Raw genomic sequence first — 23,563 nt, forward strand, 5'->3', positions numbered from 1 at the left:
TTTTTTTGCCCCCCCCCACCGCCCCATATGTGGCCACGTGCAGGCAGCATTGCCTCCATCCATCCTTCACAGGTTTGTTGAGTGACCATTATGTGCCAGGCACTGTACTAGGGGCTGGAAACACAGTGCAGTGTGAAACATCACACTGCCTGCTTTTGCAGGAGTGTCCAGGCCTTGAGTACCACTTTGAATGAACAGAGCCCTCTCCTTCTGTCTTTGGCCATACTGACACCTTAGAATTGAGGTGCTGTGGACTGAGCAACATTGGGAACTCCTGGGGTATATCCCAAAGGCCCAGGAAAATAGTTTGTATCGTTTGGGTACTTAACACACACCCATAGTGAACACCTGCCTCTTTAGTGTCGACCCCTTCCTTGCTCACCTTAAGGGTATGTGACCTAAGGGTACAAATGATACCAGGAACCGTGCTTTCAACATAAAGACCCACGGTGGCATAATGGCCTTTCACTTCATGATGTTTATGGCACTGGCTGCTGTCCTGGATAGATGTAGGAAAGCATGAATACCATTCCCGTACAGAGTACACATTCAATAAACCCCACTGAGTTAACTGGGAGAATGTTGCCCCAACCTGACAGGTTCTGTAGTGAGCAACCTGGCTGAGACAGAGAGGATGATGGTTCCATCTTTAGGGAAATTATGTTCCTCTAGGCCATGAGACCGTGCCCCAGTGACTGTAATAGTACTGTAACCCGCGGACTTCTAGGATGTCAAACACGGTGATAATGTCCATTCTTTTCTGGCTGGGTTGATTAGGAAAAGGCTCTGGGAACTGTGTTTTAAAACATGGGAGGAATGTGAGAGGTGATAGTGAGAAACAAAAGAGGTTTCTTTCCAGAAGGAAGCCTCCCTTTGGTCTCTGGCTTTACTACCTTGCGGTTGAAGCCATGGAAAATAAGTGGAGCTAGAAGAGAAAGTTGTCTCTCATCTCAGGAGTCTTGAGGCTTCACCCACGGGTTTTCCATCTGCTCAGTAGGAGTGAGGAGGTGCAGAGTGTGCTCTGCGTAGGGAAATGGAGAAGACGACCCCGGAGGGTGCTCTGATGGCCCTATGACATTTGAAGAGTCTGTCTTTTAGATGAGGAACGTGGAACCTGGAACTTCTTTAAGCCCAAATAGCTTTAAAAATAAACTTTAATTCATTAAACTACAAACTAAAGGAAATAAGAAAGAGACATCTCTCTTTTTCCAAGTCTTTGCTCTCTCTCTACACCTGTCCCCACCTCACAGGGCACCTCCCCAGGCCCTTGCAACACCCCAGGCTGGGCAGGAGGCCAGCCTTTCTTAGATGAAATCCAGGCTGCCAGATGGCCCCGCCCACCACTGTTCCCCCAGCTGGGGCCTACCCTCCCCTCTCCTGGGAGATACAAAGGGCTTCTGTGACTCAAGCTAGAGCTCACAATCCACCTCTTTCTTTCTAGCAACATAGAGTGAGGCCATGGGGTGCATCTCTCCTGACTTGCTATGTCACAAACAGCACAGAGGTTTCCACTCCTCAGCCCCTGGGGCCACCCCTCCAGACTTACACTCTTATTTTACTCTTGTTAGACCCCCCTTTTTTTCCAGAAATTCCCGGGGTGTCCGTTTGGACCCTGAGATTGAGGGCAGGGGTGGTCGGGAGAGGAACTGATATTTATAGAGTGCTCGCCATGCTCTGGGTATGACGTGAGTTGTTTTGTGTATGGATCCTTTGCAGATCCTTGTGGTGACCTTGGAGGAGGTGTTTTTAAGCCAGTTTTACACAGCAAATGACAGAGGCTCAGAGAAGTTGGGTAACTTGTTCAAGGTCATGTAACTGTTAAGTGGTTATGGCAAAATCTGAATCTAGAACTGGCTGATGCCAAAGCCTTTGGTTTTTCTGGTACAATTTGTTGTTTAGGGTTTGACTCAACTGATCCTGCTTTTACCAGAGATCAGAAATGTTGTCTGTTCCTGTTCCTTTCTGTCCCCCACCCCAAGCATCCTGTCTACTTCTTTGAAAACACTCTTTCACTTGGGACACGAGCATGGTCAGGTTTTGGGGGTAGGGAACCTGGGGCAATATTGGGGGGCAGCAGAAAACAGAGTTCTAATTCTGCCTCTGTCACTAACTGGGCCATTGTGAGCCTGTCTTTCCCAATCTCTAGGCCTCATTTCCTGCACCTGTAAAATCATAGGCCACATTTTAGTGGTTCGGCATACAGATGGAGGACAGAGAGCCTGGTTCAAATCTCAGCTCTGCCACTCACCAGCCATTTGACATTGGACAAATTGCTTGATCTTTCTGTTTCTCAGTTTCTAACCTCTAAAGCAGAGGTCACAATAGTATCTACTTCATGGGGTTGTGCTGGGTGTGAAAGAAGTTAAAGCTCTTTAAGGAGCTCTTAAAGACAGTATCAAGCTCTTAGGAGAGTATCTAGCACAAATACATTGCTATTATTATTCCTAGATGTGAACATTTCTACACATCTATTAATTTCAAGTAAATATATGGAAAACAAGATAGAATTTAAAGCTGAGTGCCACCATCTTAAATTTTTCTCTCTACTTTTTTGCCTTTGTGTGAGTGGGGTTGTGAATTAACAGATAGACATGTGAGTAGATCATGGTGATAATTATCCCCACTCCTGTGGGTGTGTGAGAGAGACATATAGAGTTTCCTGATATGATAAAAAGACCAAGCATTTAAAAATTTTGTCTATTGTATGTTTATAAACCAGCCAACTTTGAACCCATTCGCTAAGAGTCCAAAGTTGTAGAAAATATACAGCAATACAATGGTGGGCAATTTTGGCCCTTGGCATCTGGGGAGGGGGAGGCAATCATTTAGGCACAGCAGAGACATCAGGGATGACCATGAGAATAGCAAGAATAGCAAAACAGAACATAGCAACCACTTCCTAAAACTTCAGACCTGCAGGATTAAAGTAATCAAGACGCAGGACATATGTGTATGTGTGTGTGATGGAGGGATGGGAAAGGTGAAGGCAGATAGCGGGGTTTTATTCATCTCTCTGCAGTGCCCTCTCCGAATAGGCCCTCGTAGGCTGTGCTCTATGAAAAAGGCAGAAAGTACGGCTGGTGACGGGTTACTGAGCTGTGAAAATCCCGGGGACCCTAGGCTGTCTCTGTCCAGTGAAATCTAACACGAGATGCATCTGTGATTCTCACTATTCTAGTGGCCATAGGTTAAAAGGAAAAAGGAAGCATGTGAAATTAATTTCAAATTACTTAATCAAATATGTCTAAAATATTATTTTGACATATAATCAACATAAAAAATTCTTGAGAAATCTCACGCTCTTTTGTTCATATTAAGTGTTTGAAAGCCAGTTCGTACAGGGTGGGCACAGGAGGTTTACAGTTGCACTGTGACACGCTCTTGAGTTAATAAAGATATTGTGATGATCATAACCTGCATGTCTCTTGCCATACGAACTACTGCAAAGATATTTTTACCCGCCCCTGTATGTTACAGTGACAGCACATCTAGCCCCATGAGTTCTCAATCGCTACACACGGTCAGGGGCTTCCATACTAGATGGCGAAGACCCAAATCCCTGAGAGCTTCTATCTGCTAAATTAACCAGAAGATGTCTTGCTTCCTGGGTGTCTGGCATGGAAGGAGGATAAGAAAGAAATCACATACACACACACATACACACAATGACTCAGGCAGGAGTGATGGAATCCTCCTGTGGCCTGGGCCTCTTCCAGTCACCACAGATTTGCATCACTGAACTCTGGACTTTCAGAGATTACAGTCTCCCTCTCAGCCTTTCCCTAGGATCTGTGGCTCCCGGGCATGTTTACTTTTGCTGAGGCATGAATACGAAACGTGCCCACCAGGGAGTGGGCCGGTCCCTGCCCCCAGTAGCAGGCCTGCACAGGGCTTTATGACTCCTTGTTTTCCCATTTGCTGTTAACTTTTTCCATGTGATGATAATGTTCTCCATGGAGGGAAAAAATGGAGTCGAGAATGAAGCCAACTTCTGGTTCTGGCAGTGAAAGTAAATTGTATGTTATATGTTCTCAGCAAATTCTTTGTGCTAAGATGGCAGTTTTACAGGAAAAACTGCATGTTTTAGGGTGTTCACAGATGGAAGGATGGAAGAATGTGGCTGCTGTGTGCTGAGGATGCTAAGTTTCTGCCCTATGTATGAGCTGCATTGCGAGGAAGTTGTGTCTTGCATTCTGCAGTGGTCGTTGCCAGTATATCTTCCCTTCTGTGATAGCAGTCCCTTGATCTTCCCTTCAGGACCAACCCCCACCCACTGCAATACAAGCTTGACCATTATTTTCTCTCTCCTGGGGGCCTGAAGTTTTAGGGGAGTGATGTAAGAATGGAGAACAGTTGGAGCCACTTCACTGTGAGGAGAGCGCCCTGTCTGCTTCCTGCCTGACTCCCATCACATGGCCCAGCTGCCCAGCTTTTTCTTCTAGTCTCCAAGCAATTCCACACCTTCCACAGATTCCCTGTCTCCCTCTTTTATGTTAGTTGGAATGTGTTTCTGGTGCCCTCAACCAAACACAAACAGATGCATACTTTGAGCAGTAGCAGGTAGGCTGTGAGCTGGTTCGTGCTGCCAGAGGGGAGCAAATGTAGAAAAGAAAAAGGGGAAGGATTAAGTGGTCCAGCCAGAGATTTCCTTTCTAGCCTACTGTGGTGGCCAGGCTGGGAGAGGCCTCACTTGTTCACAGAGCTTTTTCTAATCTCTTCTCTCACTTCTTTCTTATGCTGTTCCTGGGAAGTCTGATCCCTCCCCATATCCTGAAGTAACACAGCCCATGCATGGTTCTGAGGTGGTAGAGAAAGCCCTTTATCCACCATATTCAGTGATGCTGCTGCTTCTTACCCTAGGAGAGAAGTCAGAGAGATGGCTGCTGCTGGGCTATATTTCTTTAGTCTCATCCTTTAGGACTTTACTTTTTGAAAAAAGAATTGGAAGAGATGTTAGAGCCCCAGAGAGGGGCAATGAGTTGCCATGGAAGTTTGGGTGGAGCCAGCTGGGGCTACTCTCTGGGCTTCCACTCCAGCGTCCTGTGCTCCCTCACTACTCACAGAGTGGACGCCCGACCAGCAGCGTCAGCGCCGCCTCGGAGCCTCTTACATATGCAGACTCTCAGGCCCACCTGGACCTACAGAATCAGAATCTGCATGTTATCAGACTGATCCCAGGGGACTCTGTGCACATAGAAGTTCTGTGTTCCTGACGGAATCAGTCAATAAATCAACATGCAGTTTCTCATCCCGTAGAGAAGCTCTTTCTTCTTGAAAGCTTCCATGTGAGGCTCTTCTAAGGATGGTCCCTGCAAAGTGTGAGATTGAAGTTCTTTACGTCTTTTCATCACAAACCATTTGTGTGTTAGACCTGAGGATTTCATAGCTAATTAGTTACAGAGACACGTGCCTGCTGCTAATGGGAAAAATAAACATGATCCTATTCAGGGGGTTTATTATGGAGGACGTCTGTCCTCAGCCTCAGTGGTAAGGCACCCTGGGGTTAAGGCAGCACGCGGGGTCATGGGTCAGGGTCACAGTCACAATGACGTAAAAGGCCAGTCCAGAGGGCAGCCAACTTGCTCAGGGCCTGCAGTTTACAACATTTGATAATCTTTCTTTCTTTTTAAATTTTTATTTATTGATTTTAGAGAGAGAAGAGAAAAACACCAATTTGTTGTTCCCCTTATTTATGCATTTGGTTGATTCTGGTGTGTGCCCTGACCAGGGATTGAAACTGCAACCTTGGTGTATCAGGACAATGCTCTGACACACTGTGATACCTGGCCAGGACCTGATATTCTTTTTTTTTTTTAAATAATTTTTTAAAATTACAATTGATATACAATATTATATTAGTTTTAGGTGTACAACATAGTGATTAGATATTTATATAATTTACAAAATGATCACCCTGATAAGTCTAGTAGCCTTTTGATATTTTTACAAGACCTCTGGAGGTAGATATTATGACTGAGGTAGAAAGGAAGATGAGGCTCATAAAGGTGGGAAAATTCACCAAAGATCACATGGCTAGTAGAACCAGTGCCCAGAGATACCTCCCTCCCTTCTGCCTGAGTCAGGCTTAGTGACAGCAATGGTGGACTGGGGCCAGAGGAGGAGACGAAATGGCCCTAGCCATATGCAGAGTAGGTATGCAGAGGCTCGGAATAGGGCAGGACTGATGGTGGCTCAAGGTCACAATGCAAGAGGAGTTGTCTCTGATGGAATCCAGACCCTGGTACTGGGCTGTGTGGAGAGAACTGTCATCTGTACCACTTCTGGGACACTGAGCTAAGATGGCAGGAGTGGCTGCAGGGCTCAGATCAGGGGGAGGTCTCACGTTTGGACTGATGAAAAGCTGGAGAGGGAGGGTGGTTTGGGGGCTTCAGAAGTGAGGAGAGCCTCTCTCAAAGGGAAACACACTGCTTCCCGACTCATCAACCTGGTAACTAAGACCCTCATGCTCCTAGAGATCAGGAATTAAGACCCTGTTCTTTTTGGTTCTTTCCCCACAGTGACCTAGTGAGTGAGTGCGTGCTGATTGCAAAGCCAGGCTGCTGCTGTCCTCTGGTCTCGAAGGACAGAACCTTTGGGTGACCCCGACAGCCAAGTCCTAGGCCATGTCTGACTTGCACCACACAGAGTCCCCTCCCAGCTGCTGTTTCTGGCCCTTCACCTCCTCTGCACAGCCCTGAGCGTTTCTCCAGAACTTCCTGTTTGCCTGTGGCTGCACAGACATGGCTGTTCCCACCCAGGGTCATCTGGTGAGGCCCAGGGCAAGAGGTGGGAGTCAGCTCTGTCTCCCCCATAGCTACTCTGGGTTCTCTCCACCCACTCATGGGTGCTCTGGGACCACTCCCATCAGACCCCAAGACCAGTGAAGCAGAGGCCCTGTATCCAAGTCAGCTCACAAGAAGGTCAAGGTGACCCAGAAGGGCTGGTGGCCAAGATGCTTAAAATTTTTATTTTTCGACTTTCCAAAAAGTCCGAGTAAGTGATGACTTCAGGACATAGCGTTCCAGAGAAAACTGGAAGTCGGGGAGATGGAGGAAAAGCACACAGAGGGTGAGGTCTTTGCGTGCTACCACGATGGAAGGACCCCTGTGCTATTTCCCTGGGTGCGCCTGCCTGGTGGGTGCGCTGGCCTGCAGGAGCTGTCAACAGAGCGACAGAATGAATGTTCCTGGAGGGCAGGGACTAAGTCAACACCAGCGCTGGAAAATTTCCAGCGTGTGGGTCTGGAAAATGTTTGTACTGCAAAACAGAGTTTTCTGGGTGACTGCCATTGCTTCCCAAACCTGTCTATGAGGGCAAAGACTGAATTCACCAGGCAACGGTCTGGCTGTCCTGACTAGCCATGGGCTGTTCACCACATGCCCATCCTAGTCATTAATTAGATGGTTTCAGTGTACAGAAAATTGTTGAAATATAACATTGTATTAAAACATTTTGTCTGAGGATAATCTTGTCTGGGGATAAGCTGAACTCTGTTTGGGGCCTCTATTACTGGCTATGGCTGAAGAGACTGAACTGTGACAACAAATGAGAGATGATCAGGATGCTAAAGGAAAGGAGAAATTTTGTGCTAACACTATCATCCTTGGCTTTTCAGAGCTGTTCTCTAGCATGCTGTGTTCCTTGTATTTGGTATCATGTGGGATCCCTTGCTTGCTGGCTTCCAGTTCAGTGTGGCCGTTGGAAGCACTAGGAGGCTTTACCTTTGTGCTTAGTGGCAATCCAAGAGGACAGAGACAAGGCAAAGTGGTGAGCATAGTGTAAAGGGGGAGCTGCACAGGAAGGCATTTGAAGCTTCTTGGCATGGAGTCGTAGTGTAAGACACACAGAGATGTGCTGCTCAATTGTGGGGTTGCAGTCCAGCAATCAGCATCCAGCTGACACTACGCAGGGTCTGCCTCAGCACAGAAATGCCTTGACCAAGGTCAACCCTTATCAAAGCAGCCAGGCTGGGCTATTTTGGCCCCATGCAGGAATGTTCAACTTCTTCCTCTGCACAAGCCTCCCTTTTCCTTCGTGAGTATTGGTCTCTTAGAAACATCTTGCCCCAAAACTCCATCTTAGTCTAGAATAATTTATAGCCAGAGCAACAAATGCTTGAGCTTGACATTAACTGATTTTGTGTTGCAAGGAGCTCTCAGACTTGAGGAACTCCCAGAGGGCATAAGAGAATGTGAGATGGCCATTTTTGATTAGGCTAGAGTCCAGATCAGAACTGTTTATGAAGAGCTTTGTGCAGTATTGTGTATAATCTGAGTTCAGTGTCTGTGTACCTGATGATAAGGGGAGATTTGAATGTGAACCTGAAAAAGGGAACATTATGTGCATTCTCAAACGGTTAGGAGACAGATGAGAGCAACCTGAAAAATCTTAAATCCAGGTCATTTCTCTCATCCTTTTGCTGCCCTACCACAATCTGACCCACAGGGAATCTCGCAACATTCGGTACTTAAAAACCTCCCCAATGCTTCATTGAATACACAGCTTGGTCATTTGGTTCAATGTCAAAAACCCCACTATTGGAAATGGAAACTTCATGTCTAACCTCATCCTCTCATTCCTTCCTGCTTATATCCTTTCCTGATTACAAGCAACCAAGTGGGTGGCTTGGTTTAAATGAGTCTCAGTTCCAGCCTGTGCCACCCTGGTAGTGCCTCTGAGGCAACAGGAAGCACTCATTAAGAAAAATATTACCCCTTGGTGAGTGGGTGAATGCTGAGAGGTGTCAGATCCCTGACCATATCAGAACCCAAGGTCAAGGTAAAGTGAGGAAGACAACTAAGGACAGTTTTTCCTTGCCAATGATCAATGAGGTCCACCCAGATTGAGGTAATTTCTACTTCCAGACACTTGACTAAGGTTTTATGACAGTCATACCATCTGGCTTGAATCGAACCTTCCAGGCAACACCCCATCTTCAGCTTTGTCCATCTCAAGCCCAACATAGCTTCTCTTACCATGTCAGTAATAGTATCGAATCTTCTCTAACTCTAGGACATACCTTAACACATGGTTTGATGTTACTCCTTATGCTATAAGCCCCTTGACAACCTGTCTATGCATACTGACACTCTGATACATTCATTTCTCCCTTTTACCTCCTCTTTTCCCTGTTGGCGAGAGAGACAGTGTATTGAGACCAAGACCCCAATTTCATGATGGTGCATGGCCAGAGTCAAGACAAATTACTTTGATGTGTTTCAAGTCTGCCTACCCCAGAAAGCTTTTTTCAACCAAAGATCAAAGTAAACATATTTTTCAGTTTTCAGAATTTTATTGAGATGTTGGGGAGAAACAGTCCACATTATACATTCCTCATTTCGATCATGATTGGTATTTTACCCACAGGATAGGTTCTTCTCTGGCTTTGAAGTAGATTTTTGACAGTCCCCTTCTGTTGTCCTCTTGTTGCTGCCTGGTGTTGTTTGAAGTCCACCAGGGCAGAGCCCACTAGTGGGGTCACACGTGGGAGCGGTAATTGCGATTGGCTGTGGGGGAAGGACATGTTTGTGACAGGGACACCAGTTAGAACATACACATTCATACTCTTCCTGCCCAGACATGAATTTAAATGGAAATGAAATTCTTAGGCTGAGATTTCAGGGTCCTAGGAGAGGTAATTTCAAGAGAGAGGGCCTTGGGGTAACAAGTTCCCCCCCATGTTTGACTGTTCTACTCATCCCTCACTCACCATCATCGCCTCGTTTTCTATTCTTCAGGTTGCCCTTCCGGTATTTTCTTTTGCTGCCACCTCTCTTGACTCCCTTGTGAGGAGATCTGTTCTTGCCCCTCCTCATGCCATGACTCTTTAATTTGCGGCTGGTCGACATTGTAATTCGGCACAAATGAGGAGCTTTGCAGGGCCGGGAGGCCGCGAGTCTGGGTATTTATGGCCTTAGCCATTGTGATTGCAAAAGGGTGTGGCTTGGCAGATGGGTGGGGCTCCATTATTCTGTCACTAGCCTTTGTCACACTTTGGTCATATATGGGAAATAAGGTGGCCCTTCTAATGCAGCTCAAAGCTACCCTCAATTTTGAGGTCCTTTATAAGTTAAATGAAGTTTTCTAGACAAGTGTTACTGAACAACTAAGTTTCAGTTCTGTGCTGGTCTTCTGAGGAATGCAATGGCCATTAACATAGCTATCTCCTGACTTTAGGAAATTTAATATTTGTTGAGTGCCTGTATATACGTGCTTATTTGTCTCTCTATAGCATTGGGAGATAATAAATGTGTTTCTATTTGGACTTGAATCTAGGAAATCCAGTTTAATGTGGTCAAAGCATAAACATTCCTTCTCTTTCATCTAAACCAGGATTTCTCAGCCTTACTTCTGCTGACATTATGGGCTGAGTAATTTTGGGAAACTGTCCTGTAGGATATTTGGCAACACCCCTAGACTTTACCCATTAGTTACCAGTAGAATCCCCACAGCTGTGATAATCAAAAATGTTTCCAAATGTTACCTTGGGTGTAGGAGCAAAATCACCCCTGGCTGAGAATCACTGGCTTAACCAACGGTGATAAAATAGTAGTAAATAAAAACAAAAGTAGACTCTTTGTTCATAGAGCTTTCAGCCTAGTGGGGGAGAAACCCATTAATCTGACATCTACACAAATCAGTGAATTTCCCAATATGGTGCAAGATGAGGTTGGAAAGAGAGGCAGAAAATATACCAGGCTTAAGTACAGTGGGAAGCCGTGGAAAAATATTTAAGAGGATAACATGATGAGATTAGAGGCTGCTGGGTGGGGGATGAATTAATGGGGAAATGAAGTGAATAAAGTAGTAGAGGTTCAGGAGAGAAAAATACCATATTTTGCCATCTATAATGCACATCCATGTTTTTGTGTGCATTGTACACAGGATTATTATACCAATGGCATGTATTTATTATATCCATGTATAATGTGCATCCTTATTTTTCCCTAAAAAATTTGGGCATAAAAGCGTGCATTATACAAGGCAAAATACGGTATTTGATAATGACTTAGGCTTGGCCAGGGATATAAGGTGAAGAGATATAGATAGGAGATGAAGACCATGAGGGATTGGATTTGGTTGGTGAGAGCAGAGGGAGTCAAATGTGTTGGCTTTTGTTTTATTGCAGCTACTTGGATGCTGGTGCTACTCACTGAGATAAAGACCAGGCACAGGGGCAGTGGCTATCATGTATTTTAACCTCAGACATTTTGAGTTTGAAGTGCTTTTGAGATTTCCAAATAAAGATATCGAATGATTCTCGGGTCTATGGGTCTGGAGCTCAAAGTAGAAGCCTGAGCTGAAGAAATCCACCATTCCCATCTTCCCTGATAATGGACTCATCAACCAATCTTTTCTTCTTCTTTTCTTATGTCTTATATCTCTCCCCTGCCATTATCCTTACTCAGGAACCAAGCACCTGGCTTGCAGGGGGTTCTTAGCAGAAGTGGGTTGAATAAAAGAGAATGTATTTTAAGTCCCACTCCTGGCATTTTTTATGTCTGTAGATAACAAATCATGTTTTGAAACTCAGATTCTTTCAAGTGAGACTTTCTATTTTTCTGTTTCCAAGCAGGTCTCTCTGAGGGTCTTCTGGTCTTCTGTTGGAGACTTTTTTCACCCAAAGAGGCAAGAGCCTAGCTGTTCCTCCTACAAGCAAGTTTCATGAAAGCAGGAATTTAAAAATTATGTTCACTGCTGTGTACTTCTAGGCACTGAACAGTCCTTCCACAAAGTAAGAACCTAATAAGGAGTTGTGGAATCCTTTTTGAATAAATTAAAAATCCCATGTTTTTGACTATCTCATTCCTCCCCATTTTGTCCCACCTCTCCAAGGAAGACTTTCCTGACTTTTCAATACTTTACTGTTCAAAGTTCATGGTCCTTTAACATCGGCCTTAAAGTCTGGGCAACTTATATCAATGGCATAAAACCCTGTTCTGTGCCCACATTGCTACATCACGTGAATGAGTCGGATCTCAACAGGAGGTAGTGTGTCTTGGTTCTGGTCCTGACTTTGGCTCTCTTTTTGGTAAATAAGTGGGTTGGGTTAAGTAATTTCTGAGCTCATATGACTTTTATGGCAGGCTCCTTGTAGCTAGGGAGTGTATTTTTTATTTGTACTGCATTTCTCACAGGTTCATTCTAGCCTCTTTGGTATTATGAAGCAAACAGTACAACACAGAATGATATTGTATATCAAGTAGGAACATTTCTGAAGAGGGAAGTGAAAAAAGACCTTGTCTCAATAACAGACCCTCTATTGCTCCAGGTAGGCCTCACATGTCTGACTCTGCTGGTCTCTAGTATGAGAAGCATTTTCTGGATGGTCCTGGAAACTGGATAATACCACTCATCCAAGTTCTTTCCACCCTCAAAAGAACCATTCTGCCAAGGAGAAGCTGAGATCACAGGGAAGAAGGCAGCCAGACTTGAGAACTGATGAAGAAACAAACAAAAAAGCACCTTTGCATAGAGTTGAAGAGTAGTTCTGGTTTCAGACACCATGCTGAGAAACTCAGGCAGCACAAAGCCCAGTGCTGGGGGCAGCAATCTGAAAGCCAGTTGAGGGTGAGACTGTGGGTGTTTGAGTTGGCTTCCTCATCAGACCTCCTGGAGGAGGGACGGAGCAGGGTTGAGCATTGGGCACCTCTGCCTGTCTGTTTGTTTCTGCCCCACTGTTGCTTGAACCAATGACAATTTAGATAGAGGACATTGAGTTCATTCCTGACCCTCAGTGAGCCCAGGGCTGGCCTTTCCTTGAGGACCTTCTGTTAATCCTCATTATTTTTTGGATTCTTTTTTCTTTTTGCTGTTCTAATTGGGTATTTTTTACTGCCTGATATTCCAAATTGCTGATTTGATTGTTGGCTTCATGCAGTCTAATGTTGATTCCTTGAAAATTATTTTACATTTCAGTTAGTGTATCCTTAATTATTAATTATCTTTAATTTTTTATGGTTTCCATGACCTTTTTAATCCTGTTGAGGTTTTCTGTAAGTTCATCTCCTCTTCCCTTAAGTTCATTGAATGTCCTTATAACCAATGTTTTAAACTCTGCACCTAGTACATTGCTTGTCTCCATTTTGTTTAGTTCTTTCTCTGAAGTTTTAATCTGTTCTTTCATTTGGGACATATCTCTTTCTCTCCTCATTTTAGCAGCATCCCTTTGTTTGTTTCTATGTATTAGGTAGAGCTGCTATATCACCCAGGCTTGGTAGAGTGGCCTTATATAGTAGGGATCCTGTAGGGTCCAGTGGCACAACCTCCCCGTTGACCCAACATGGGCACTCCAGCTGTGCCCTCCCAATATGTGGGCTGTGTACACCATTCTGTTGTAGTTGAGCCTTGATTGCTGGCACATCGGTGGGGGGGATTTACCCCCAGGCAGATCAGCTGCAAGGACTGGCTGTGACTATTGCGGAGGATCAGCTGCACAGTGGAGGAGCAGCTGTACAGGGGCCCACCCTACTGAGCAGGACTTACTTCAGTGGGGCTTTGATGCCCACCGAGTCTGCCTTTTGAGCTTGTCACTCATGAAGGTGATTGGATGGTGCCCCAGCATGGTCTGAAACTGCCCACTGGCTGTGCTGTCTCTGGGCCTTCCTGGGAAATGCAGGCCAAGGTCATTCGCTGAAACCTGTGTTCTGCCCAGGGCCATTCAGTATGAGCTACAAAGCAATCTGTAGATGGCTGCTACTAGTGCTGGGCTTGGAGATGCCCAGGCAAGGCCAAGCTGTGAACCAAGGCAGGCTGCCACTGGTGCTGGGCCTGGGACCACTTAATGAGAGGTATGGGGCACACTGAGGCCAGATGCTGCTTGTCTGAGAGATTTTAGGAAAGTCTGAAGCATGAACCAAGACAGACCATTCTTACGGAAAAGCCCCTGGAAACAGCTTGGGTGGGCCTGCAAGTTGGTGGGTTGGGGTTTCAGGGAGTCACCAGGGTGGGGCAAACAGTGAGAGCCAGGTTGATGGAAACTCAAATATGGCACCTGCCTGCTGGCTCCGTGGGTGTGGGGAGAGAGGGCCCAGAAAAGGACTAATGGCCTCTGTCAACACTTTAGTCTGGGAAAAATCTGTCTGATGCCAGATAATTCAACTTCTCCCCATATGTCTCTGGTGCCTTTCAAGCTGCTGCCCCAGCACTGGAGCTCAGAGTGAGTGAGTCTCAGTAAGTCTTTGTGGGCCTTCTAAGAGGAACACCTGGGATTCCAGAAGCCTCCCTCTGCCTCAGTGACAAATCCCACTGTTTTTTACAGCCAGAAGGTATGGGGACTTCTCTTCTTGGCATTGAAACCCTGGGCTGGGAAGCCTAGTATGGGGCTGGGACCCCCCATTCCTCAAGGGGGACCACTGCAGCCAAGATCTCTCTCCTGATTTTTATCTGTCACACAGTATGGGAGCAGCCCATTCTGCATCTCTGCCCCTTCTATCAGTCTCAATGTGGCTTCTTCTTTATATCTTTAGTTCTGGGACTTTTATTCAGCCAGATTTCAGGTGCTTCTGAAAGACGGTTGTTCTGTAGTTTAATTGTAATTTGACTAGAAGCTGATTTTTCTTTTTGGATGAGAAAACGAGGCACAGAATGGCTACATGAGTTACTTCAAATAACCCAATACAGGAGTAGCAGATACACCCAATAAACCTCCTTCATCCATACTTTGGCTTTCTGGTGGGTCTTAGCTTGTGCTTCTCTTGATGAAAGGAAATAGATATTTTCTGAGAGCTATTGGGACGTGGGAAGGGAACAGAACCCCTGGCCCCATTAGAAGATGAGCTATCAGCTTGTTCTTTCTTGGGACTGAGTGTTTTCTTGTGTGGGGACAAATGGATGAAAAGAATGGTGTCTTTATCTCCTAGAAGGATGGCTAGACGGCACTGCAGAAGGGCTTGGAGACCAATGTTCCCATTGGCCCCTTTATTAGGGTAGGAAGGGACAGACTTCAGGTGTCACTGTTTTGGATCTCTAGTTGGGTCCCGTCTCCAATTCAAACCCACTCCATTAGTTTTTCTGGGGAGTCCAATGGACATCTTCTTCCCAAGGCTGGATCTTCCCAGCAAGCTTGGAATTGGAGCTTGTTAAGAGTGAACATGGAAAAGTTACTGACAGTCCTTACACGTCAATGACTCAGTCTGAATCCCTCTCTGAACCTAAATTTCTCCAGATGTTGACCTCAGCTGGGTAATGGAGACCTTCTATCCTGTTCATATGAATGCTCTCTCTTCTTTGCTCTTGATGTGGCTATTCAGACAGACAAAGGGGGGTCAGGGGCAGAATAGAAGGGGAGAAAGTGTCCTAGAGGAGGATCTCCCCAAGAATCAGAGCTCTCTGATCTCAGGACTCATTTGATGTCTCCACTAGGAAATATAGAGAAACCAGAGTCCAAGGCCAAGGGGTGATTTTCAGAGAAAAGGGAAGGCTAGACTCAACTCATCTAACCTCTTCCCATGTGGTTCTGGGAATCAAGGGAGCATCTTGGTTTTAAGGATGACCTAGGTTCTATCTGAAGATTTGTCAGAGTTCTTTCCCACTTTTTCCTTCAGGCTTCTTTCCCATTAGTTCTCACTGTATTTTCAAACTGTCTTTCCATAAGCAATTTCTATTTTCCAAGAATAGAGAGATCATGTCGCTAAAAAGTGGGAGACTCATCACAAGAGCAGTGGCCCTGGAAGGTTCCTCAGGAGCCATCTGGACCCCCTCCTTTGGAAAGCCAAGAGGCTTATCTAAGGCTGCACCAGGCAGCTCAAAAGCCTTGGCCAGACCCAGGATTGCTGATCCCCAAGCCAAAGACTGCGCACTACTCCATACTGCCTTCCCTACTTCACTTAAAAATAGATCTGGCCTTGACTCTCAGTTCTATTTTTTTTTTTTTCTGTCTTACAAGTGCTGCTAAGATTACAGTGAAGGAATCTAATTCTGAAGGGAGAGGGAGAATTGGGAATAACTAGTGAGTTGTTAGAGGCAGCGTGTGAACTTGAAGGTCTTCTGGACAAATTTAAAATTCTCATTTGGTGAGAATTCAAATTTTCATTAGTTTTTTTTATTGTTGTTGTTTTGGACTTATGAAAAATGATTTACTATTTTCATTTCTCTTGTCACCCCTAACAATAGCACCACATGGTACAACTGTACACAAAGAAAATCCACAATTTATGCTTCTTAAGGTTCCAGTGATGTTTTCACACTAACCACTCCCCTGCCCCTTGCTGACCTTAATCCCCATCTATAACATAGTAAAGAAGAAGCTGTACCTTCCAAAAACACACTGTGAATATGGGGTCCTTCAGTCATAAGACAAAAATAGGGCTGCATCCTGAGATTTAGAAAGGGGGTGTTATGGTATGAAAATATCACATATATTCAATCATTTGGTCTGATATGGTCTTTAGGAAAAATGTGTTTCAATTCATCTACCAACTGAAATAAGGCACTTTGAGTTGTGAGGGTTGCTAGAGAACAATTTCATAATAAATAAGTCTGGGGATGAAGGATAACTTAGCCAAAGACACAAATTATAGTTAAAATTGGATCTCAAGCCCAGATCTCCTAATTCCCAGTTCAGGCTTCTTGTCACTGTGCCACAAGGCACTACTGTTGAGATTTCTGGCCTTTTGTTTGTTTGTTTTTTTCCCCTCTGCTTCTCCCTTCTCCCTTCATGTTTTGAGAGCCATAAGCCAGAGACCCTTCCCCTGTTTAAATCATCCCTCCCACCAATGACAATCATGTCATTGAATTTGAGGACACCTGGTGCTGTGAGAGTGGGCTGAGTTGCCACCAAAAGGGGAAAAGGACCAGAGAGACAGACTGAAGTTGCCACATGAAGGTCATCTTCCTTCATAATTGATGCTTTCAAAGCATTGTGACCAATATAATGGTAGGGTACTTTGACCAGAGGAAATAATATTTCTGGATTATTTTAACTGTAAGTGCCTGTTATAATTCCACTGATCAAAGCTGGGTCAAGATAGACATCACAATTTAGTCATATCTCCTTGACTGAACTTGATAAAATTCTACTTCCTACTCTTAGTGGTGATCAATGGAAGGAAGAGGAAGAGGAGAGAGGTTGGAAGCATAATTTCACTTTGCCTCTTGAGGATCTTAAAAAATGGAACTGACAAAGATGATTTGCCTGACAGTATCACTGCCTACTTGGTTTCCCCATTAGTTCCCTCGGGTAGAATTCTCATATTTGAAAAAGAAGGGGTTTTTTTGTATTTATACTGAAGAAAAGAGACAAAGAAGCTCGTTCACTGCTCTTTCAGCCCCCCAATTCTGTGATCTAAAACACAAAGGTTTAGGGACACTTTGCCCTTCACAGACCCCATGCTGGGACAGCAGAGTTGACTTGTTTAATGAAATCTTCAAAACAAAGACTTCATTTTCAGTAAGGACCAAAGAAAGACCCAGATTCTTGGAGCATGGCAATTATCACCTTTTACTGATCAAGAAATCCCCAGTGCTGAGCATGAGCAGCCTTATTATTCTGGGAGGGAATGTGGAAAGTAATGCTGCCAAAATGTTTTGGAGGTTTGGAGTACTGTGTTACCAGGTAGAAATATGTTTTATCAGTAAACTACTGTCCTGGAACAGTGATAGAAGCACTTTCTTCAGGCTGCAAGAAACAAAGACAAAATTGAGGTTGTAAAGGTTCCTGGTTAGGGTGGAAGAGTCTTAGAAGATTCTTCAGGTGGGCACACGTGTCCAACTTGACACTTTCTTTTATAATTTTGGTAACTTTTTAGCTGTGGTTTGGCCTGGGTTACTTGGAACTTCCTGTGATGCCAGCTCTATATGTCTCCCCAGAACTACCTGCATTATTTCTGTGCTCAGGGCAAGATGAATAGGCTGGACTTCTGTTAAAAAAAAAAAAACTTTCAAGATGGTGACAGCAGAGCATAGACCAAGCTCAAAGTCCCCTGAACACAGGGCTGTTTGTGACTGCATAGGTCCTGTGCCTATGAAGCTCCCTCTGGCCCTCCAGACTTAAGGCACTTACGACAAACATCCAGATAACTATGTTAAAAAATCTCTATCACATTTATCCTTATAGTCCAGCAGAGTTGGTCAAAGTCTGATTCATAATGGGGGCTTGATAGGTACTTGTGAATGGCTTGCTTCCCACTGTGCCTCTTCAGTAAAGGCTCCATCACCAGCTCCTCTCTCTGCCACTCACCCCACACATCCTTCATCTACTCTCTATACTCCTCCTATATAAGCTTAGGGCAACACATTCAAGAGCCTTGCCATTGCTGTCCTCTTCTTCTTTCTCCCCCACACTCTCCTTGGTGGTGCTTTCCTCTATGCCCCCACTGGAAGTCCATTGAGTCCTAGGCGATTGCACTTAGTCATGGTAGATGTTAGAAGTTGATGTGGGCTTTGCATTTATTTACCCAAAGACGGCATTCTGAGCCTTTAGATGGGGGTGGGGGATGTGAGGGATACCCTAAGGAAACTAGCCACTGTGACCTAGACTTTTCCATTCTTGGATGTCACAAAGTCCATATGAGGTCAGCAAGTAATCTACAGGAGAAGGGTTGAAGAGTGGGACCCATGACGATTTCTTTCAACATTTAATCATACTGATTTTCTGGATCCAAGCCTCTCAATCTACTAAACTGGGACAAATTATTTTATTTCTCCTGGTCTTAAAAATTTTCTTTTAGTTAAAGTCAAGAGGACAAGAACTTAATTTCAATTCTATTATTTGACTGATGAGGAAACTTAGTACACAGTTGGAGACTACTTTCTACAGGCTTCAGGAAGTTACTCAAGGACATAAATATACTAAACAGCAAAGGTGGGATTTAAATCTGCATCTGCTTAATTTTAGTGCTTATGCACAGTATCTCCTGATGTATTTGCTGCCATGGAAGGGAAGGAGGTGGAGATGGTATTCACATAGGGGATGCCATCTTTTACTTAATGTTTACCATGAAGAGAAATATAACAAAAGACCAGAATACTAAAGCCCAGAGGAGAGTGACCCAAGTCAGTGATGGGGATGGAGAAGAAAAGGTATGTTATAAAACACTGAGGCGACTGATAAGATGTGCGGGGTGGGTGACTATGAAAGGAAAGTTTGAAACCTAGACTTCTGCCCTGAGATAATGACTGCTAGGTGGATTCAAGGGCAGGGAATATATTTGGACAGTAAGTACTGGTTTTAGTTTTGTACAGGTAGATATTCTAGTGGAGAGATCAACTGTTCACTTAGATGTTCAGTGGACAAGTTGGATATAAGTAGCTTAGCTCAGAAGAGCAATTGGGGGCTGGGACACATATTTGAGCATTGGCAAAGTAGAGTTTTGTGTAATTGAATCTAAGGGAGAAGATGGTATGGTCCAGGAACACAATGATGGTATTTATCAGCATTTAGGTTTTTTTTCCAGAGGGGAGAGCTGAAGAAGGAGACAGAGCAGAAGAAAATTCAGGAAGAGTGGAGTTGTGAAGTAACAGGGGTTCACAGATGGAAGCTGCCAAACTTGGGGTAGTTGTAACTTTAACTGAGGGACCTACTAAATGTCAGGGACTATGCAGAGCACTTGAGGAACCTCATCTCACTTTTCAGTCCTTACTTAACCTAGTAGAGCATTTGGCACTTAGGTTCCTACAGAGACAGAGTGGGGGCTTTGGTCACAGTGCAGTGAGTAGAAGAGAGATAGGAGGTGAGGGAGTAGAGGGTGGAGATGGTTTTGAGCACAGGAAGTCACACCTCTCTCTAGCAATCACCATCTCTAAGCTTTCCAAAAGAGGAGACTTTATTTAACCACTCTTGCTCTGCCATAAAAAATGACAGGCCTTTGCCTTGTTGTTCTAACTTCGCTTTACCCATGTGTCCTTCATGCCTTCTTGACCTCAACCTCCACTTTTATCTATCACTAAGTCCACAGTTTGGGGTGGACATCCAGGCCTGCCTGGTCTTTGTTACTTCACCTTTCTGCCTTCCTCTATGCACCTTAGACTCTCGGAGTATAGAGCCAAGATAATAGCTTGTGCTTGGAACAGTGTCAGGAATATGACAAATACTCTAGAGATATTAACTATTTATTTAATTGTTATATAAACTTTATGCGATGGGTACTAATATTGCCCTATTCTAGGATCAGCATGCTTAAGTAACTTCCCAAGATCTCACATCTAGTAAACTAAGTATCTGGGGGTCTTCTTGTATAAGAAACTGAAATAACTCATATAAGATTTTTTCTTGCCTGTTTTACATTCTCTATTTAAGTACATAGCATAAAGATAAACACAAGAGGTTTTCAATAAATCCTTATAATTGAGAGCGGAATTCTTATTGTTTATCAAAACAAAGTTCTTGAATGAGAACATGTTCACAAAGTGAGGATTTATTTGGGTTGTTGCAAGGTGAAGGGAATCCACATTGACATGTACCTAGGCTGGTGAGTTTTCAGGCATATTTTAGCTATGATTTGGGGTCCCATAAAAACATCCCCATCACTTCCTTTTTGTCCATCCCTCACACTGGCCCCATGCACACATAGAAAAGAGTACAGAAACACAAAGGGCCAGAGATGAGATAAGGTGTATAGCTGCAGATCCTCAGTACAAATTGGGATAAATAAATGTGTTGCTCTATCAAGCCATCTCTAAGACATAATATCACGATCATGGACTCCAGTCCTTTTAGCTTAAAAATCTCAGTACTTTGGGTGTGGAAACAACCTCATTATTAGTAACTTTTAACATAAAAAAGTACAGAAATAAATTAGACTCATCTTTGTAAATATGTGTATAGGTAGTTAAAATACAACTCTACCATCCTCTCTTTTTTCCTGTCTCTCTCTTCCCAACCATGGCTGCCCTTCCCAGGACTAAAACCTTAGTCTTATGTTAAAAAAAGTGACAGGACATGTAGCATGTAGAATTCCCTGCCTCTTAGAGTTTGCAAGAGGCAGGAGATTAGAGGAACTGTAGGAGGTACTTGGATTATCTGCCCGCTCTGTGTGAGGCTGGCTCTCTTTAAGGTGGGGAACAATTACAATCTTTGTTCAGGAAGTGCACTTGAAACCAGGCTTGAAAGAAGAGAAGAGATGACATCTCTTGGGGACTCCCTGCTAGCCTATCCCTTCTGGATGGCACCACCCAACAGCCATTCAGGCGTGCTCTTCCCTCTCCTTTCTGGTGCCAGGGTGGCAGCCCTTGATTAATCCTTGTTACCCTTGGATTACATTATTATGAAATCTGCATGAGTCTTTTTAATCATGCAAACTCTTGTCCAAGGAACATCCTAAAACAAGACTAATCATGTCACTTTTCTGTTCAAAAAATGTGGGAAACTCCTTATGGTCTACACAAGAGGTAACTCATTTTTGCCATAACATTTTACTTTTCATACTGTCAAAGTTTGTCAACCCAAACTTTGCTTTCTACCCATGTCTTTTATTCTCTTCTGCAGGCAACCTCTGATATTTTGGTCAAACTGGATTATTTAAAAGTAGAAAACCTACAGGTATTGACAGAAAATTCAGTGTCCTACTTGTACTGTTACTTTTTTTTTTTTTTTGCATCTTTACCTATTAAACTTTTATATGTCCTTCAAAACTCAAAACAAGGGTCCCAAATTCTATGATTACTTCTTCAATGAACCCTCATTATTAATCTTTTGGGCAAATTTTATATCAGTTATCAGATTCTGTCTAGAAATTTTTATTTGTATCCACGTCTGCTCTTCCTAGACATGAGCTTCCTGAGGATGAAGTTGTATCTTTGTGAGGTTCTGGGGCATGGGGCAGGATAGTAGATTAAAAAGTTTGAAACTTTTTGTCTAATGGAACCTCTGGGAAGCTGACCTGGGCAGGACCCTATATGAAAAACACATGGTTTTCCTGAGTGTAAATCCTAAATGTTCTCATTCTTGTCTCCTTAGCAACATACGTCAATGCTCCATAAAGACTACAGCGTTGAATTCTACATTGTTGGGGATTAGAGTGGGAGCTGAAGTGGAGCAAGAAGGAGAGATTACAAAGGGGAACAGGAAACTTTGGGAGTGAAGAGAATAGCTTATTATCTTGATCTGTGGTGATAGGTTCCTGGGTGTATATCTCTGTGAATACTTATTGAGTTGTGTATTTAAAGTATGTGCAGCTTATAGTATGTCACCTAGACCTCAATAAATTCATTTAAAAAATTCCATATTGTTCAAGTCCTTGCTAAAGAGTTCTTTCTAGAAAGAAGACAATGGAACCAGGAATGCATACCTAAATGTGTCAGCAAATAAAGGCTTTAAAGATAGTGGACTTGTCGCTGAAAGGCCAGAAGAATTTTACTCAGTTTGGCTCATTTAGGGTGGTTTTTATGGGCTATACCGATGGGCAACAAGTTGATTTTAACAATTTTAAGAGGTACTTTTTTGATTTTATCCAAATATTGCAGTACTTTCCAACCACCCAACCAACCTCTCATGTTGACTTTCAGCCATTGTGACAAAGCATCATCAATCATCAGGTCTTTTTAACAAGAGGGTTCATGTCATGGCCTCTTGTCTCCATATATAAAGGGAGTGATGAGTGGGCTGGTTTGGAAAAATGGACTTGGGGAGAGGGCGGGGGAGTAGACAGAGGCTGTTTCAACAAGAATCCCTCTGATGGCCAAAGTTTGGGAACGTAAGAAGACAGTGCAATCCTGCAGATGTTCAGCATGTCATCTGAAGGATTTATCACACAGACAAAAACCAAAGAAGTCACGCCAGCAAAAGAACAGGACAACAAGGTACTGATGACATTTCCTGAGGAATTGTCATTCTGGCTTGGCAGGTGTCCCAAGATGTCATGCCTTTATCAAAGCATAGCTCTCCATGTGCCTTCCAAAGACTGTCTCCCACTCTTCTGTAGCACTCCCTCCTCCCCCCACAAACCAACTCTTTCCCCCATTTCCCCATCAATCCTTCAAAGAACCAGACTCTCTGTGTTCATTGCTGGTCCTCTTTGTGCTATAGAACTTCCCTTTAAGCTTGCCCATTTGGTAGAGAGGTTGACATAACCCTTGGACCTACCTTTTTGAAGGTGGGTTTCTCAAACTCTTTGAAACTTTATGTCTAATGGAATCTCTGGGAAGCTGACCTGGGGGGATCCCTATATGAAAAACACATGGTTTTCCTGAGTGTAAATCCTAAATGTTCTCATTCTTGTCTCCTTAGTCAGCAGCATACGTCAATGGTCTGGTGGAAGAATCTTCTTGAATCCACGTTTTTCCATGATATATTCTCTCCCATGGCAAACGACGAGCCAGCCTTCTTTTGGTTCAGGCCCAAGGCCACCATAATCATCATTGATTATTCATCTCTGCCCAAGGCCTCTAAATAAAATTTCTCTCCTTTCACTGATATTATGTGTGTTTTTATTTAGCTGGAGATTGACCTGTGACAACCTGGAGCACTCCAGTCTTTCTTCATATAATAGAATAAATGAGGTGTGATAGAGGAATAATCAAGTGAGATAGTGGAAATATTTCGTTTTCTCCTTTGTTCCTGTTGAAGAGATTTGCTAATGAGATGTGTGGTTGGGTTTTGGTTTGAGGTAGGTTGAGATGCTTTCTG

General features: G+C 43.9%; 1 protein-coding gene and 1 long non-coding RNA gene across 2 annotated transcripts in view; one reads left to right on the forward strand and one right to left on the reverse strand.

The window, feature by feature from the left end:
- The window catches only part of LOC139440661 (uncharacterized), a 45,134-nt gene extending 21,896 nt beyond the window's left edge, over positions 1-23,238 (forward strand). The window contains exon 3 of the long non-coding RNA XR_011650841.1: positions 23,165-23,238. This is a non-coding gene — a long non-coding RNA (uncharacterized lncRNA). The remainder of the gene's footprint in view (positions 1-23,164) is intronic.
- TNP1 (transition protein 1) lies at positions 9,280-9,906 on the reverse strand. The gene is made up of 2 exons (XM_024563892.3): positions 9,710-9,906; positions 9,280-9,506 (listed from the first exon to the last, which is right to left on the reverse strand). Exons 1-2 carry the CDS (start codon positions 9,846-9,848, stop codon positions 9,478-9,480), a joined length of 168 nt encoding a protein of 55 aa, XP_024419660.1. The 5' UTR covers positions 9,849-9,906; the 3' UTR covers positions 9,280-9,477.
- Positions 23,239-23,563: the final 325 nt, after the last annotated feature.

This window comes from Desmodus rotundus, chromosome 2, assembly GCF_022682495.2.
Source record: "Desmodus rotundus isolate HL8 chromosome 2, HLdesRot8A.1, whole genome shotgun sequence".
NCBI classification, from domain to species: Eukaryota; Metazoa; Chordata; class Mammalia; order Chiroptera; family Phyllostomidae; genus Desmodus; species Desmodus rotundus.